The following is a 19,366-nucleotide window of genomic DNA, read 5'->3' on the forward strand; positions in this document are numbered from 1 at the left end:
TGAAAATGAAGTGTTGTTGAAGTGTTACAGACACAATGTTTTTTTTTATTATGTGTGATTAGTTTATGACAGGTTTGTTTGTGATAAAACAGTGTGATAAAAGTCCAGCTAAATGAACTTTGAACTCAGATCTCAGACACACTTTTGCATTTTTCAGTACAATGGTACTGCTAAGGGATTTTATTGTTTGTGTTTTGTGCTATAGTATTTGTCCAAACACTTGGGAAAAAAATGTGATCAAATGTAAACTGACTGATTGAGGTGTTGCTGTTTCATGAGATGTTTGATTTCAGTGGGAGCTGGTATTTTATTGACGTTTGAATCACATTGATTTATATTGAACATGCCAAGCAGGAACTTAGATTACCGGTAGTTGAAGTGTAAATAAAGGTATAAATCACACAAGATCAAAGAGTCTCTTCTGATAAAATAATATATTTTGTTGCCTGTTGTGCTATGGGGGGTATTCCAGAAAGCAGGTTATGTGACATACCCGGGTATTTTTAAGAGTGAGTGAGCAGATAACCTCAACTTTCGATTCCAAAAACAGAGGTAACTTTCAGGGTATGCAAGTAGCCATACTCACTGTCTGAACAAAACCTGCTCCAGAGCAGCTCTAGCCTGATGTGGTCTGAAACTGCTCCATTGGGCTGTGATTATGGGGCGTGTTTCAACCCAACCAGGAAAGACTTCAATTGGATAGACCTACAACCAATCAGAGCAACGGAGCGACGCTTAACATTACTTGTCAAATGTTTAAATGTTAAATAAATTCAAATATATATTTAATATTTATTTTATTGTCATCTCACACATGGATCTGCATTCAATTAATTAGCATCAAACTATATAATCCTCGTGCTAAGTGAATAAATATTATTTATTAAATGAAGAGACTGAAAAAAAAGATTACACAACCACCAATTGTGGCGATGTGCACTAAGAAACAAAAGAAGAAGAGGAAATACAATGGCAGCTTTATCTGTTTTCACGGTGAATCATTGATATTTTGATCTGTTAAGAATGTCTTGTGTTAACCTGGAACATACTCTGAGTTGTCTGAACTTATGCTGCGTTCCAGACAGGTTTTTAAGCCCGTAGGTCTTTAAACCATGACTCTAACTTTTAGTGTTTCAGGCAAAGTCACGACAAACTGCCTGAGCACAAGGAATTGTACTCACTAGAGTATGGGGCTTATGTACATTTACAATGATTTATATTGCCAAAGGTGCTTTTGCCTTGCTTATTTGAGGGAAACGGAAGAGAAAAAGGCATAAGGCAACAGAAGCTGTTATACCTTATATTTTACGTCATTCTACGCATCTAATAAACACCGCACCCGTAGAACAGGGCAACATTGTTTGGGCTATGTGACGTCAGAGCGTATAACTGGGAGTACATCGATCTAGTATAAAGTCACGGGTTTGACTGCCGTTCCAGTGCACTTTCACGGTAGAAGGTTGGAAAACCCCGGGGTATGGGTTGCCTGGAACGCAGCAGAAGTCCCCAACTCGGTTTTGGAACCAGCATACACATGGTTTGGGTTAATCAACCTGGAGTTCAAGGTATACGTGACGGTAAATTAACCCTGCTTTCTGGAATACCCCACAGGATTAAAGTCGGATCATGTATTCATCATAATCCACGTATAGCCAGAAAAAAACATGGTACACATTTAGAATGTCAGTATTTATGTTTGGTGGTATTATGTTGTCTCTAGGTTTATAATTACGGTTGGTGTTTTTGGTTGTTTGCAAATGTTCAATGTAAAAACATTATACCTGGTTTGTCTAATTCTTTCTATTTGATCATTGTTGCATGTTTGGTGAAATGGAGTAAAACTGTGAATGACTTTGTTTGTACCTTACATTTTTTTGGACAGCTGATTATTAAAACCCTGCTGTAATAATGTGTGCAAAATAATAAACAACATACAGTAAAATCACACACAAACTTGAAAGGGGTGTCAGAAAGTTAGGACCCAAAACTCACACCCTAAACTCCTACCAGAAGACTTTGATTTATACATGTTCTGCATAAATCAAAGTTTTCTGTTTTCATTATATATATATATATATATATATTCACCTAAAGGATTATTAGGAACACCTGTTCAATTTCTCATTAATGCAATTACAGGGGTGGTAAGTAATCAAGTAAAAATACTTTGATACTTTACTTAAGTATTTTTTTCGGGGATCTGTACTTTACTTGAGTATATTTTATTTGCATCTACTTTTACTCTTACTCCACTACAATATTAAAGGCAAAGTTTACTTTTTACTCCAATACATTTCCCCATGCCCGCTCCAAGTATTAAGTATTTATTACACTTGATTTTCAAACCGGTACTGGACATTCATGGATGATCCAGTCGGGTAGCCTATAGACTTGACAAGGCTGACAAGTCTTGTTTGCCACTCTAACGTTAGCTCAGTGTTTCCCCAACTTTTTTATTTTGCGGCACACAATTTACTATGAAAACATCGGTAACATTTTACAATACAGGTGCACTATTATAATTCATGCCTAACTAATGCACAGATAATCATGAGTTAATGTATGACTAATGAAGAACTAAACCATTTATTAATGATTACTGCATCAGCAACTAATGAACATTCTCTATGATTAATAGATTAAGTAATATATGAATTGCTATTAATTAAATATGACATCATTAATTCCCTAATAACATATTACATTAACTAATAATGTAAATTCATGTATTCAAAGCCATGCATTCCGACTCTCAGTTGTCTGTTTAATTCATCATTAATCATAGCAATTGGCAAAATTATAGTATGACTTTACTTGTTGAGGCACATGACTATTAACTAATTGTTACGTAATATGTCATTGTGGTTATGGCTTTTGAATTAATTTTGAATTAGTTAATAGTATCTTGCTCCTCATCTGTTTTATGGAGCTAATGCTATGGAACATGTCTATTTTAAGTTTAACCCCTATACTGCGTTAAGGTGCTTCATTGTCTCCTATTAATTGCAAATCTAACAAATTCTTAATTGCAGTATCTAATCTTACCATTTGTTCAATTAAAGCATTGCATATCAGTCCCAAAAGATTTTATCTGCTTAATTTTTGATATTTACAGTTAATTTGAATATTTACTTTTTACTTTCGGTACTTGAGTACGTTTTAAATCTGATACTTTTGTACTTTTACTCGAGTGATGTTTGAATGGAGGACTTTCTACTTTTACTGGAGTATTTTTTTATTTAGGTGTATATACTTTCACTCGAGTATAACTTTTGAGTACTTTTACCACCTCTGTGCAATTATCTAATCTACCAATCACATGGCAGTTGCTTCAATGCATTTAGGGGTGTGGTCCTGGTCAAGACCATAGATATCCATAATAAAGGCTAGATGTCTCGTGATTGGCCAATGGAGGTCGCCGTCCGCAACTGGCGGCCATCTTGTCACAGGCAGCTCGCTCACTCGTAACAGTGTGTTATGTGTGGTATGTGTGCTTTTAAATAACCATAACTTGATCAATTTTCAACCGATTTTCAAACTTTCATTTGTTATAAACGTCAGAGATGTAGTTATGACACTACATACTTATGAATAATTATAACCATGGACTTCGATATGAAAGTAACATTGAACAGAACAGATAGGTGCAATAAAAAAGGTATTTATGTTAAATCAATATATAGGCTACTAAAATTGTGTACCGAATGGCAACATGAGAAAATTTATTAATTATATCACACACACACACACACATAGCTCAGAATTTTTTTTTCCAGAGCTAGCTATATATATACTTTTATAATAAGAATATCACTATTATAATAAAATATATTTTTTTAAATTAAAACAAAAAAACATGCAAACTAAGTTTATTTTAACTAGACAAAAGATTGGTTGTCATAAAATCGTTATTGGTGTCAATAAACCTATATAATTGAACAGCTCGATTGTGGTCTCAGCCTTGATAAAGTGGACGTAAGTTAGCCGTCATACACAAGCTGCACGATTAAGTCGTTTATCGACACGAAAAACTGCAATTTCAACGTGTGAAAGCATCCAGATCTGTACCCATGTTAATAACATTTGTAAGAAACCAAACCATTTGTAAATCCGTCAAGATTTCAGCGAGATAAGAGTGTTTATGTTCGTACAGATCACTTATCTTACATCAGGTTCCACAGAGCCCGACAGAAAGCTTGCCTGTGACAATATGGCCGCCGGTGATGCCGATGGTGACTCCGCCGTAAGACATCTAGCCTTTATTATGGATATCTATGGTCAAGACAATCTCCTGAACTCCAAACTGAATGTCAGAATGGGAAAGAAAGGCATGGTTGTTGGTGCCAGACAGGCTGGTCTGAGTATTTCACAGTCTGCTCAGCTACTGGGATTTTCACACACAACCATTTCTAGGGTTTACAAAGAATGGTGTGAAAAGGGAAAAACCTCCAGTATGCGGCAGTCCTGTGGGAGAAAATGCCTTGTTGATGCTCGAGGTCAGAGGAGAATGGGCCGACTGATTCAAGCTGATAGAAGAGCAACTTTGACTGAAATAACCACTCGTTACAACCGAGGTATTCAGCAAAGCATTTGTGAAGCCACAACACACACAACCTTGAGGAGGATGGGCTACAACAGCAGAAGACCCCACCGGGTACCACTCATCTCCACTACAAACAGGAAAAAGAGGAGACAATTTGCATGAGCTCACCAAAATTGGACAGTTGAAGACTGGAAAAATGTCTGGTCTGATGAGTCTCGATTTCTGTTGAGACATTCAGATGGTAGAGTCAGAATTTGGCGTAAACAGAATGAGAACATGGATCCATCATGGCTTGTTACCACTGTGCAGGCTGGGTGGTGGTGGTGTAATGGTGTGGGGGATGTTTTCTTGGCACACTTTAGGCCCCTTAGTGCCAATTTGGCATTGTTTAAATGCCACGGCCTACCTGAACATTGTTTCTGACCATGTCTATCCCTTTATGACCACCATGTCCCCATCCTCTGATGGCTGCTTCCAGCAGGATAATGCACCATGTCACAAAGCTCGAATCATTTCAAATTGGTTTCTTGAACATGACAATGAGTTCACTGTACTAAAATGGCCGCCACTGTCACCAGATCTCAACCCAATAGAGCATCTTTGGGATGTGGTGGAACGGGAGCTTCGTGCCCTGGATGTGCATCCCACAAATCTCCATCAACTGCAAGATGCTCTCCTATCAATATGGGCCAACATTTCTAAAGAATGCTTTCAGCACCTTGTTTAATCAATGCCACGTAGAAGGCAGTTCTGAAGGAGAAAGGGGGTCAAACACAGAATTAGTATGGCGCACTAGTGGGTCATAACCGGGTCGTAAGTGCTGCTTCAAAATGCCAAAAGAAGAAACAGGAGCAAGAGACAAAAACACAAAAACCCTTTTGGACACGCAGGATGGTCCAAAAGAACAACACTATTCTCCTGGAAGAAGTCCTTCGTCAGGCGGGCGTTGTGAATTGCAGCGTTGTCCTGTTGAAAGACCAAGTCATTACTGCACAGACAGAGGTCCTCGGTCAAAAGGGATGCACGCTGCAACAGATCCACATAGCCAGTCACCGTTTGACGCCCTTGCACAACCTGAAGCTCCATTTTCCCATTGAAGGAAAAAGCACCCCAGATCATGATGGAGCCTCCTCCACTGTGCCGCGTCCCACATCTCAGGTGGGATCTCCTTGTCATGCCAGAAACGTTGGAAGCCATCAGGACCGTCCCGGTCAAAACATTTCTTGTCAGAGAATAAAACTTTCTTCCACTTTTCAATGTCCCATGTTTGGTGCTCCCTTGCAAATTCTAAACGGGCAAGTTTGTGTCGTGGGAGGAGACGTGGCCTTTGAAGTCATTTTTTGTTCTTGAAGCCCTTCTCTAGCAGATGACGTCTTATGGTTATTGGGCTGCAGTCAGCATCAGTAAGGGCCTTAATTTGGGTTGAGGATCGACCTGTGTCTTCACGGACAACCCATCGGATCCTGCGGCTCAGTGCAGGTGAAATCTTTTTGGGTCTACCACTTGACTTTTTTTGTCCCGTAACTCTCAGGATTTTTTAAGAAATGTAAAATGACTGTCTTACTGCGTCCAACCTCAGCAGCGATGGCGCATTGTGAAAGGTTCTTGTTTGTGCAGCTCAACAATCCTGTCACGTTCAAAGAGAGAAAGCCTTTTTGCCTTTGCCATCAGGACATCTTGACAGTATGACTGCTTGAAGGACAATGCCATGAAAGCCATATTTTTGTGCAGATTTGACCTTTTTATGCCTATGGTCTTAAACTTTTGATCAGCTGATGAACGGCCTGTTTCAGTTTAAATGCAGTTTTCAATAAATTGCCTACTCTCTATTTTTTGTCTCTTGCTCCTGTTTCGTCTTTTGGCATTTTGAAGCAGCATTTACAACCCGGTTATGATATATATATATTAGGGGTGTCCCCAATTAAGGATTTACACATTCGAATCAGAATTTTTGAATCTCTCTATGGTCGACTGATAGTCAAATCATCCGTGTGTGGAAACTAGTCAGCAGGAAACTAAGACTTTTTATTTGACTTTACACATGCGATCGAAACACAGAACATCACACAAATATATAAAAGAACATTTTGATAAATAAACCTTAAAAAAATACTTGCCTAGAGAGGAAAATAACACTTTGAGTGCGCTTATATGCGCGTTCTTAAGCCGATTGTGCCTAAAGCGGGTCTCACACCGGACTGAAGCTCAGCACCATGTCTCAGGATCTCACACCAGGCAGACGTGAACATTTTGTGCCGCGCGAGCTCAATTTTGAATCACTGCACGATGAGTGTATCTTGTAGCACAGAGTGAAATCAGTATATACTGTACATTCACGATTTGAGGGAAATATACATTTAATCGCCGCAGACAGGTGTCGAATACCGCCGTCTGTGTATATGCGTCCGGTGCGAAGCTCAGTGCTCTTAAAGGGGCGATCGCTCAGCGCCGCGAGTCCCGCGACACGTCTTTATAACAATAATATTGAGCACACCCATATTGCCAAAATGGTATAATCCTCGTTTCATAACACCCGCGAAGATTCGACTATGAGATCAGTGGTCGAATCCGGTCCTGCATATCGATGCACCGAATCTTCGACTATTAGGGGTCACCCCAAATATATATATATACATACACACACACTCTCAGATGACCAACATTTTTGAGTTTATTTGATTTATTCAAAAATTTGAGTTGATACAATGAAGGAAATTGTTGTATCTGAACCACATAAATGTGATAAATCATGAAAATAGCACTATTTGGCATGTTTCACTGCGTCATCACAAATAAAACACACACAATTACCCAATATGCTTACAAAATCTTTTAATAATATTTTAATAAAGGAGGTTGGTTCTCAAAAAATTTCATTGTATTAACTCACTCAATGAACTCAACTTCTACTATATATATATATATGTCCTCAAAAGGAGATTTTGTCAGATTTAGGTCACTACTAGGTACAAGGTTTCAAGATACTGTATTTTAAAGAATATTTTGTTAAATTCTTATAATCCACAGACTTCTATTTGAAATGATTTAAACAATGTTTTTCTTGCTTTTTTTCAATGAACCATGATCAATTGCGCATGCACCTGTAATAACTTAGGACACTAAAGAGAACTTTCTACTGTCTCTGAAAAACACCAGAAGACAGATGCTCAGGATCCCCGATCCCTGTGAGAACATGCCATATCCCTGCTGCAGAGAAACATGTAGATGTGAACAGAGCAATAAACTGCAATCTCTGTAATGTTAGACGCCTAAGACAGTGCTACGGACAGCTGACCGTCCTTGCAGTGCCAAACACTTGAAATCTTAAGTAACATTTCACAGCAAGATCTGCCACATCTGGTGCGGTCCATGAGGATGAGACACACTGTCGTACTGAAAGCAGCCGCTGGCCGCACCTGACACTGGCTGCTGCTTTTGATTTTGACCCCCCTGAATGCTGTCTGTATTTTAAGTCCATCTACCTTTACTTCTGTTCAAGGACTTTGTTACCATGTAAACTCTTACATCATCACATTATGCTAGATTCAGTTGCAGTGATCCTGAACAAATGTTTCTAACAAAAAGTCTGGTTTCCTTGCCGTAAATTAAAAAACGGTCTCCTGCATGAGCTGATGTCCAATGCTGCATGGGCAACATAAACCCTGCTGTTTCAATGAACTTCATTAATAAGTGATCCGAGACACTCTTTAAACCAACTCAAGGAAGTATAATGATGTGACACATAAAAGCAAGGTGAATGTGATTTCACCAAGCAGAACATGTTCCTGGATCACCTTCCATGTTAAGCATCATTCCAGTCAAATTTGAGGGATACAGTTAATGTTTAAGCCAGGGTTAGAGGCTTCTACACTATTCTTATTCATCAATTTATTGATTGATTTTCTGGCAGAATGCACTTATTAGATAAATTATTAGATGATCTATGATCTAAAGCATAAAGCATATCCCACCATATACAAGACAAAATACAGTATGTGCAACCTACACTCTTTAAATGGTTCTAAACAGTACTAAATTAGGGTTATTTGGCTTGTAACAATAGCAGAACCTTTTTGTTGCTAAAGTTTCATAAAGAACCATGTTTTAAAATGTTAGGACTTACAGTATATTGGCCACACAGGCGTTATAAATATCCTTATTAATATTAATAGTAATAATATATTATTAATATGATTTTGAAATATTATTTATTAATATTAGTTTTTTACCCCTCTATCCTTATGGTCTATTTGGGTTTTACATAAAAAATACAGCATGTCGCCAATTAGGTGCTTTTATTTTTTTATCGACATGGCAAATTATAGCAAAACCAACAGTTCTCTAGCAAAAGCTATAGCTGAATACATTAAAGCGGTCATGAACTGCATTGTTTTTATTGTTTTAAGATGTTTAATATTAGAATGCTTTTTACATGAAAATTTATTATAGTCACCTTTACATTTCAAATGTGTTTGTGGAATCACAAGAAGCAACTGATCATTTGAGCGCAGAGACCTGCTGGAGTGACAGCGGCTGATTAAATCAGTAACATACTCAGGGGCTAGACCATGCCGAGACTATATCGTATGGGTAACCAATGCAGTTTAATTAAAACTGGAGTAATATGTTCTCTCTTCTTAGTGCCCGTTAAAAGTCTGGCAGCTGAGTTCTGAACAAGCTGCAAACGGGAGAGGGAAGACTGACTCACACCCAGATACAACACATTACAATAATCCAAACGCGATGACACAAAGGCATGAACAGCCTTCTCCAAATCATTAAAAGTAAGGATAGATTTTAATTTTGATAACAATCTAAGATGGAAGATTTGAGGTCGAGGCAGTCGGATGAGTTCCTCCACCTGCGCTCTTGACTCCTTCCCTACAGCTCTGGTGAAAGAATATATTACTGCCATCAGTCCCCTCATCACCATGATAATAAACCAATCCCTTCAGTCTGGTCAGGTACTGTCTCTCCTAAAAATGGCTATAATTAGACCGTTACTCAAGAAACCCTCTCTCGATCCTCAAACTCTTGCCAATTATAGGCCTATATTCAACTTACCATTTATTTCGAAGGTTTTGATGAAGGTAGTTGCCAGGCACCTCGAGGACCATCTCAACGACAACAACATTTTAGAAAAGATCCAATCTGGCTTTGGTTCTGGCCACTGCACGGAAACAGCCTTAGTGAGGGCTACAAATTACCTGCTAATGACAGCTGATGCCAGGTCACATCCCTCCTTGTCCTCCTGGACTTTTCTGCAGCGTTCGACACGGTTGACCATGAGATACTTCTCATTCTAATGGACTTGATAACACTGTCTTGCAATGGTTTGAGTCTTACCTCACAGACAGATTTGAATTTGTGGCCATGGGTAGCTCAAGGTCCCTTTCGCATGCGGTTGGTTGCGGAGTATCTCAGGGCTCAGTTTTAGGACCACTCTTATTCAATCTCTACATGCTTTCTCTATGTAAAGTCATCATTCGCTTGGGAATTTCATTTCATTGCTACGCTGGTGATACACAGTTATATCTGAAAATTGACAATCATTCATCAGTATCGTCACCGTCGTCATCATTATCAACACTTTCTGCCTGTCTGGAAGAGATAAGCACGTGAATGAACTACAACTATCTCCAGTTGAACAGCTCTAAGACAGAAGCCATCCTCATTGGTTCCCCTCATCAGATCAGATCATCCACCATAACCTGTATTACATTTTCTGGCCAGGACGTTCCTCTGTCATCCATAGTCACCAATCTTGGACATTAAATATCTTTGCAAAACATCCTTTTGTCACCTCAGGAATATAGCCAGGCTCCGTCCTTCACTCACCCATCATGATGCTGAGAAACTTGTTCATGCCTTTGTCTCCTCGAGACTGGATTATTGTAACACTCTTCTCTTTGGGATTCCTAGCAAGAGCATCCAGAAACTCCAGCACATACCAAACAGTGCCGCTAGGATCCTGATGAGAGTGCGTAAATATGAACACATCACACCAATTCTTCAGTCTCTACATTGGCTTCCAATTTCCGCTCGGATCGAGTAAAGTTTCCCTCCTCACACATCAGTACATTCATGGCAAAGCTCCCACCTACCTTAAAGAACTCATTTCTCCACAAATCTCAGCACATTCTCTTCTAACTATTTCACTATTTTTAAAAACTGCTTTGCATTGTGCAAACTTATCACTAATTATTACTGATGCTGTGGAATCCTTTTCTACTGATGTCTCCTCATTTACAGTTGGAGTTAAGGTGATGATACTGTCCACAGGCAACTTTTTGAGCAATGTTGCCGACAATGGGCAACCAGGTGAGACAAAGGGCCCAAGACCGATCTAAAGTATCCAGATAGAAATTTTTTGCCCATTCTCAATAGGAAAGTGCACAAGCAACATCGCTTTGCAACATCACTCTGCAACATTACGCAAAATGTTGCCCCATGTATAATCCCCTACATTGATGTGAACACGAGTTTCCTTAATGGCTCCAACAACCCCAGGGAAGTCCCCTTTATTTATATAGCGCTTTTTACCAGTCCAATTGTTTCAAAGCACCTTCACAGAGTTAACAGGAAGATGATGCAAAATAAAGCCAAAATCCTCAAAGGTTTATGCATGAATTGAAGATCAGTTGAAAGTCAATGAACCAGCCATTCAGTAGACGCTGGCATAGGAAAATTGACATATTCACATTTATTTTTTAATATTATTACAAAGCTGATTCCCAAAAAGCTGGGACACTATACAAATTGAATTAAAAGTGAATGCAATAATTTACAAATCTCATAAACTTATATTTTATTCATAATAGAATATAGATAAGATATCAAATGTTGAAAGTGAGACAATTTGAAATGGTATGGCAAATATTGGCTAATTTTGGATTTCATGAGAGCTACACATTCCAAAACGTTGGGAAAGGTAAGCCTCTCAGAGTGGCAGTGTCTCTCAGAAGTTAAGATGGGCAGAGGATCACCAATTCCCCTAGCCTGACGTGGTCATACTCAAGTCTAGTCAGAATATGAGTCTGATGCTCCATTGGGCTGTGATTATGGGGTGTGTTTCAACCCAACCAGGAAAGACATCAATTGGATAGACCAACAACCAATCAGAGCAACGAAGCGACACATTGTCAAACGTCAACAGAGTTCAACTGCACTGTGTTGCCAAGTCCGTGTTTTTCCCCGCGGGTTGTTTTCTATGTCCGCGGGTTGAAGTGACTATTATGTGATATATAGACCCATGAGTGCGAATTTTAGCAGGCAACCTTGCCAAAATAACACACATTTCACCCCCCAAACGCCATTTTCCCCCGGAAAACAACCCCTCTTGTTTAGGGCTAGTAGTTAGCGGGTTTTGTTTTAAAAACTTGGCAACCCTGTCTGCACATGAGCTGAAGTCAGGCTGGAAAAAACGATCTTTGCCGGTGTTGTAAAAAAATAAAATAATTTAATGATACACAGAGAACTTACCCAACATGATCATGATTTCTGAGAGAAATTGTGAAGGTGAATGCAGATACAAACAAGCTCTCCGTTTAGGATTTGAACAAATATAACCCAAGCCCCTTTGATGACGTGATGATTATGTTACTGTTGATCATCTGTCCGTCATCGTCTAAAGCCCAGCCTGATGATTTCATTGGTCCGAACAGTTTCTGTTCAGGGATAATTACTCCTCTATGGATCGAGGCTAGCCTAGAAATCTAGACGCACCCTAGTGGCAGCAAATTTAATCTGCCCGCAAGTGTCGTCTAGGAACTGTCAATACCCTTATGAGCTGTATTCCTCACAATCTGGATGGGCCAATCACATCGTGTATAGAGTCGGTGGGCGGGGCCATAATGACGACGGCCGAGTTGCGTTTGCGTGCTTCTAGTAAACACAGAAACTGGCGAACGGCGGCGGTCTTTCGAATCAGCTTTGACCGCGACTCTGGAAGACTTGGAGTTAAGCTTTTCTCTGAGAAAAGAACAAAGAACGGCACTGAAGTCATTCTTAAAAAGGGAAGATGTGTTCAGAGTTTAGCCGACCAGATACGGCGAATGTTTAATCGGTCAGCGAGCTCCGCTTCACCTTCGTTGCTCTGGTTGGTGTAGCGCTATCCTATCGCGTGCAGAGGGAGTTTGAAAGACAACCGTTTATCCGCCCCTCAGATTGAGCTGTCAATGGTGAGTTTCCAGACCAAACATCTTGATGTGGGTCTGGCTTGTCAGGCTAGATCGAGGCCAGACCGAACCAAAAATTGTGTGGGCGGGGCTAAGTTCAGCTGGCATCCAGGCTACAATTCCCCAATTGCTGCAGCGAAAAATAGTGGAGCAATATCAGAAAGGAGTTTCTCAGAGAAAAATTGCAAAGAGTTTGAAGTTACCAAAGATTCAGAGAATTTGGGACAATCTCTGTGCGTAAGGGTCAAGGCCGGAAAACCATACTGGCCGTGATCTTCAGGCCTAAGACGGAAAACCCAAGTTGTTATCAGCGCTCAGTTCAGAAGCCTGCACATCACTGTATTCTGTTTTTATTCACAATTTGTACAGTCCCAACTTTTTTGGAATGGGTTTGTAAAATTGTGATGAAGATTTTGTAATCATGTTGCGTAGTTGTTATTGGAGTCAATTGTTTTATTTGTGAAAGCACAGTGGAACATGCAAAATTGTGCAGAGATAATTTTTGGCCAGGCTGTCATACAGATAAAGTATGAACACATGCAAAAGCCAATGATAACTGATTATGTTGTAATGTATTTTTTCATTGTGAGCTTTTTTGTTTTTCTAAAACCTGTAGCTGTATTGTTTTTAATGAATTTGGTCAGATAAAGCACTAAGTTTAGTGTCGCCTGTCGATTGTGCCAAATCTACGTCTGGCTTCTCATCCGGGTTTGTTTTCAATCCTCAAATAAATATTCAAACGGTTACAAATCAGCGTATTGATTCATGATTCGGATCGCCAGTGTCACGTGATTTCAGCAGTTTGACACGCGATCCGAATCATGAATCAATGATTCATTGCTGATTCATAATAACCGATTGAAACAAACGGATTGAAAACAAATGCAGAAGAGAAGCCAATGCTGAATAAAGTCGTAGTTTTTGTTATTTTTGTACCCAAATGTATTTCTGATGCTTCAAGAGACTCTAATTAACCCACTGATGTCTCATATGGACTACTGTGATGATGTTTTTATTCCCTTTCTGGACATGGACAGTATAGTGTGCATACACTTGCATACGCTCTCAGACTAAATATAAAATATCTTAAACTGTGTGTGAAGATGAACGGAGGTCTTACGGAGGAACGACATTAGTCCATATTTGACCCAGCATTGGGTTGTTTTTTACTCAGAATTTTTTAGAGTCAGATTTGAGGGGCACGTTTACCGTTAATGTCAAGAGTAGTCTTTAGGGATATGTGATAAGCAGGTTTGGGGTTAGGACTATTATTATTTCATGTTTTTTTTTTTTTTTTAAATCAAAAATGTTGTTCCAGAATCAAGATGCTGATCCAGGAACATGTCATCGTTCTCTAGTGTTACAAACCAGCCTTTTAACAACTTTGATGCTTGTTTTGTTTTGATTTTTTTGATTCTTGCATAACTGTTTGTTTTTGTTTTTTTGTGTTTTTTTAAAGAAAAGAAAATCAGAACCTAAACCATATTCAACGTTTGAGAAAACCTGCGGTTGTTTATGTATAGTTCCTCTGCAAGTTCAGCTCATCTGTTCCAGTGGTCCAGTGTGTGTGTGTGTGTGTGTGTGTGTGTGGGTGGAGTCAGAGCACATTGCAGAGGATGCAGAATACGACACCCATCCAGACGTGATGCGGGGAACTTGACCGATGAGAAAGATGCATCGCACAACATACATGTAGGCAATATATTAAGAAGTTTCTTTCACGCGTATGATTTCTATTTTGCTACAATTGCGCATTCAGAGCTGTCCGCCCGCCTCCGCTCCTCTGCCCATCACTGACTGACGTTTCTGCAGACGCTTCTCTCGCGTTTCCCGGAATGATCAGCAGAATCATCATTCTGTTTCCAGACGGATTCAAGCGGACCCTGAGGAAACTGTAGGCTAAAACGGGGCCTCGTAATGGCCAGATCGGCGAACAGAAGCGGTAAGGACGGAGACTCAAGGGTATCTGCTCCCGCGGAGAGAGGCGAGATCAGGGAACTGTCTCTGGAGGAGGTGCTGAAGTCTTATGAGCAGCCCATCAATGAGGAGCAGGCTTGGGCAGTGTGTTTCCAGTGCTGCAGAGAGCTGAGGGCGCCGCCTGGCCGAGAGTCTCTGATCCGGGACCCGTCGTCGATAATCCTGCACCGGGACGGAACCGTCACCGCACATCTGGAGAGCTGCGGTAAGGACTCGGTCACTCGACATTCATTTATTCAAACTTTTCACGAACTGCTCCACGGTGTCCTTCAACAGGCTCAAGAATAACACAGACTGAAGAGTTTATTTCTTTACTAATCTATGTAGGCTAACAGCGATGTGGTAGTTTCACGTCCTCGAGTGAGATATGAGTAATAAAGCACATTTAAAAAAGATTGTTCACATTAAAATAATATGATAAAATTACGCATTAAACTAAAACTGAGACAGCACTTACATTGGGTTGTCGTATTTGGTTCTTTTAATCCCCTCCAGTCAGTTTTTATTGTGTGTTTTATTGATTCATGAAGCATGCTTCTGCATTATGGCGTGCTCTGTGTTTATTATTTATTAAGTGGGTGTGTTTTGCTGAAGCCTTTGTCTTGTAAACAGTGTTTTTTTTTAAATATTTGATTTGCGAAACAACATGATTAAACTTTTGTTTTATTTTATAATACTTCTGCATCAGTGTTGTTGGATGGGTTGGATGGGCTATGTTCATGGGTTAACCCTCACACTTGCTGGCATGGATTCATGGATTTACAGGCTGAGCTTGGCTTGACTTATATTTGTCATGTACTATATTTTTATTTATATTATATGGCATTGATATAATAAATAATAGCACATGACCATACTTTTCATGCATTCTGACTTATTTACACTGTTAAAGAGTTGGATTATCATGAAGAAAACAAACAAACAAACAAACAAACAAACAAAAACAAGTTGGACGTAGGCTATTAGGGAGTATTTCTGTGCCAAATACACTCCTTCAGGATTTGAATACGTTTCTGAAAGTTTTTTGAGTATGGCCCTGTATGATGTCCTAACGCGTGGAATTCCTTATATGGGCACTTTACCCAGATGAGTGCACACACACACACACACACACACACACACACACACACACACACACACACACACACACACACACACACACACACACACACACACACACACACACACACACACACACACACACACACACACACACACACAGCCCCTGCCCCTGCCCCTAAACCTACCCATCACAGGAAACATTCTGCATTTTTACTTTCTCAAAAAAACATCATTTAGTGTTTTTAAGGCCATTTGAATTATGAGGACATTTGATATGTCCTCATAAACCACATTTATAGTGTAATACCAGTGTAATACCAGTGTAGTTATACAAATTTGTGTCCTCATAAACCACATAAACAGGCTCACACACACACACACACACACACACACACACACACACACACACACACACACACACACACACACACACACACACACACACACACACACACACACACACACACACACACACACACACACACACACACACACACACACACACACTGCCCCTAAACCTACCCATCACAGGAAACATTCTGCATTTTTACTTTCGAAAAAAACAGAAAGTATAATGTTTTTGGTAATGTTAGTTAAGAAATACTGATCATTGTTAGTTTTATCTTAGGTCCATTAAAAAAGTTATTTTGATTTTAATGTTGGGGTTAAACAGTAAATTAAACAGTAACTAAGAAATTAACATTACTTAGAATAATTAATTCTTTATAATTATTTTTCATTGTCAGTTTGGTAATAATGAATTAACATGTTAACTAATGAAGTCGGATGTCTCAAAGTTTTACTGAACAATAACAAATAATCAGAGCAGTTTAATCATTAGGGCATGCTGTAGTCCAGATTAAAACATAAAAATGTTTAAGTTTGAAAATAAATAGCCTATTAAGTCTTTAAGTATTAAGTATTTGGTGCTGTGATGAACAACATTGAGATTACAAAAAACGAATGGCTGTTTTAAAAACTACACGCGTTTTGTTTGTTTGCGGGTTTCTGGTACCCTGACAAGCCAGACCCACATCAAGATGTTTGGTCTGGAAACTCACCATTGACAGCTCAATCTGAGGGGCGGATAAACGGTTGTCTTTCAAACTCCCTCTGCATGCGATAGGATAGCGCTACACCAACCAGAGCAACGAAGGTGAAGCGGAGCTCGCTGACAGATTAAACATTCACCGTATCCGGTCGGCAAAACTCCGAACACATCTTCCCTTCTTAAGAAAGACTTCAGTGCCGTTCTTTGTTCTTTTCTCAGAGAAAAGCTTAACTCAAGTCTTCCAGAGTCGCGGTCAAAGCTGATTCGAAAGACCGCCGTTCGCCAGTTTCTGTGTTTACTAGAAGCACGCAAACGCAACTCAGCCGTCCTCATTATGGCCCCGCCCACCGACTCTATACACGATGTGATTGGCCCGACCAGATTGTGAGGAATACAGCTCAGAAGGGTATTTAGAGTTCCTAGACGACACTTGCGGGCAAATTAAATTTGCTGCCGCTAGGGTGCGTCTAGATTTCTAGGCTAGGTTTCCGGGGTAACCGGCTGCATTCTGCAGTTCATCAGCGCCCTCTGCTGTCACTGAGCGGCACTTCAGCAGCGCATCTCCTTCACTCGTTCATGTGCTTCTCATTTACACCTGCTGAGCGTGTGTCCCTTTGACGCAAAATATAGCGGTGTTGAGCATTTATACGGTTGATGGGCAAAGTATTCTTGAGTGCATTATAAAAAATTATTAATAGTTAATAAATTATTATTTACGATATTTTAAAGTGCCCATGATAACAATATTGTGCATATTCATTATCGTGATAAATCGCATTATCGAAAATCGGCACATGTCTACTTGGGATCAAATATGCATGGGTAAAGCTCATCCAATAGTCCTCTCCTTACCTCCTTCCCAAAAACAGCCTAAACAGAGTTTGTTGAGTAAAATTTAAATAAAAATGTAATCAAATAAAAACGTATTTAGAATGAATGAATAAATGTCATTGAAACTAATAAACATGTTAGTCAAAATGTTGTTGTCATGGTAGTGTTAGGTCATCAGGGCTACAGGTGGAAAGATATAAATGATGAAGCTTCTTCTGGTTCTTATCAGAGAAGGATTTGGTGTACTTAGGCATTGTTCCTATCAAATATTAATATAAAAAAATACATTTAAGAAAATGATAAACTTACATGTGATGTTATGATAGGATTACATTGAAATTATACCAGTTTATTATGTTAATAGTGAAAGTTAAATTTACCCCACAGCATTTAGCCTACTTTGCCCCATAGCTGCCATTTTGCCTTAAACTAGCTAGCTTACCATTTCAGGCTAATATTTAGCTAAATGATTTGTATGGTTTTATACAAGGCTAAATCACCAATGTGTTACACGTATGGTCTGTTTTGGTTGTGTTTTTCTCCTTGTACTTCCTGTTTTGAGTTGTCACATGTTCCTTTGTTCTGTTTCCCGCCACTTTTCCGTTGTCATAGTTACCCTCATTAGTTTAGTCCCATTCAGCTGTGTTTAGTTAATTGTCATCATTTAGTTAGCCATCGGTGTTGGTATTTAGTTCTCCCCTGTTCACTCTGTCTTTGTCCGGTCTCACGTTAAGTTAATGGTGTAGATGATCTGTTTTGAATAAAGCTAGTTTTGTTTGGAAGTCTTGGATCGCCTCTTCTCTGCTGCATCCGACACCCATAACACAATGTGGATCATAAATATTTTAGACCTGGACAAATTTGCTTTGATGCAACAGCCATTATATCTGTTATGCTAAAAATGTTACAGTGACAAGCCAAAAACAGTTTTTAAAGTAAATGTGTGCTAGCACTCCTCCCATGTGCCTCTCCTTTTCACATTCTGGGTGGCTCCACAACATACAGTTACCCAGATAAAGGCGATGAGTCAATTTACCCTCTGGCTCATCTTACCCCACTCTACCTGTGGTAGACTAACTGGGACTTCTCACAGCACTTGCATATTGTTGTCCTATTGTTGATTTGATTTCCTATGTTGTTTAAATTAAATTATTAAATGTAAATTCAACATTGGTCCAAAAGGGCAAGTGATGGTTCTGTCAAGTGGCCTGAAACGTTCTCAAACTGGCCCTGAGCCAGTGGGCCATCCTTATCGTTGAGCCCTGATTCAGTGGCTGCTATCTCTTTGTCAAATACCAGAGCAGCAGTACATGGTGAAAAAATCGTGTCACTGATCTGATTGTGAGATGCGTTTAGCTGTTTCTGGGGAGTAATACAGACTTCTATGATGAGTATAAAGTAGATTTATCTTTGTTATTTTTTCTCTCTGCCTTTCTTGCCAGCTCCTGCTGTTATGGGGACTTAAGGGATGTCCGTTTTGTTTGGCCAGGCCAAGTCATTGTCTTGTCTTTCACTCTCACAGCCCTATAGGACAAAGCTTCTGCTGCTTATGAGGCACTCTAGGTGATAAAAGTAATAAAAATAATACATTTAAAAAAGCATGAGTTCTAAAGAACTATAAACGATCAGTCATAACATTATGACCAACTTCCTAAAATTGTGTTGATCTCCTTTTGCTGTAAAAAGAGCCCTGTGCCCGGTTGCATAAAACTCCTTAAGTTTTTC

The 19,366-nt window shown here is 39.5% G+C and overlaps 1 protein-coding gene across 1 annotated transcript in view; it reads left to right on the plus strand.

Moving 5' to 3' along the window:
• The first annotated feature begins 14,297 nt into the window (after window positions 1-14,297).
• The window catches only part of spire2 (spire-type actin nucleation factor 2), a 41,132-nt gene continuing 36,063 nt past the window's right edge, over window positions 14,298-19,366 (plus strand). The window contains exon 1 of the mRNA XM_067436383.1: window positions 14,298-14,902. Within this exon, the coding sequence (XP_067292484.1) occupies window positions 14,638-14,902 (265 nt within the window). The 5' untranslated portion in view covers window positions 14,298-14,637. The remainder of the gene's footprint in view (window positions 14,903-19,366) is intronic.

Source organism: Pseudorasbora parva, chromosome 25, assembly GCF_024679245.1.
Source record: "Pseudorasbora parva isolate DD20220531a chromosome 25, ASM2467924v1, whole genome shotgun sequence".
NCBI classification, from domain to species: Eukaryota; Metazoa; Chordata; class Actinopteri; order Cypriniformes; family Gobionidae; genus Pseudorasbora; species Pseudorasbora parva.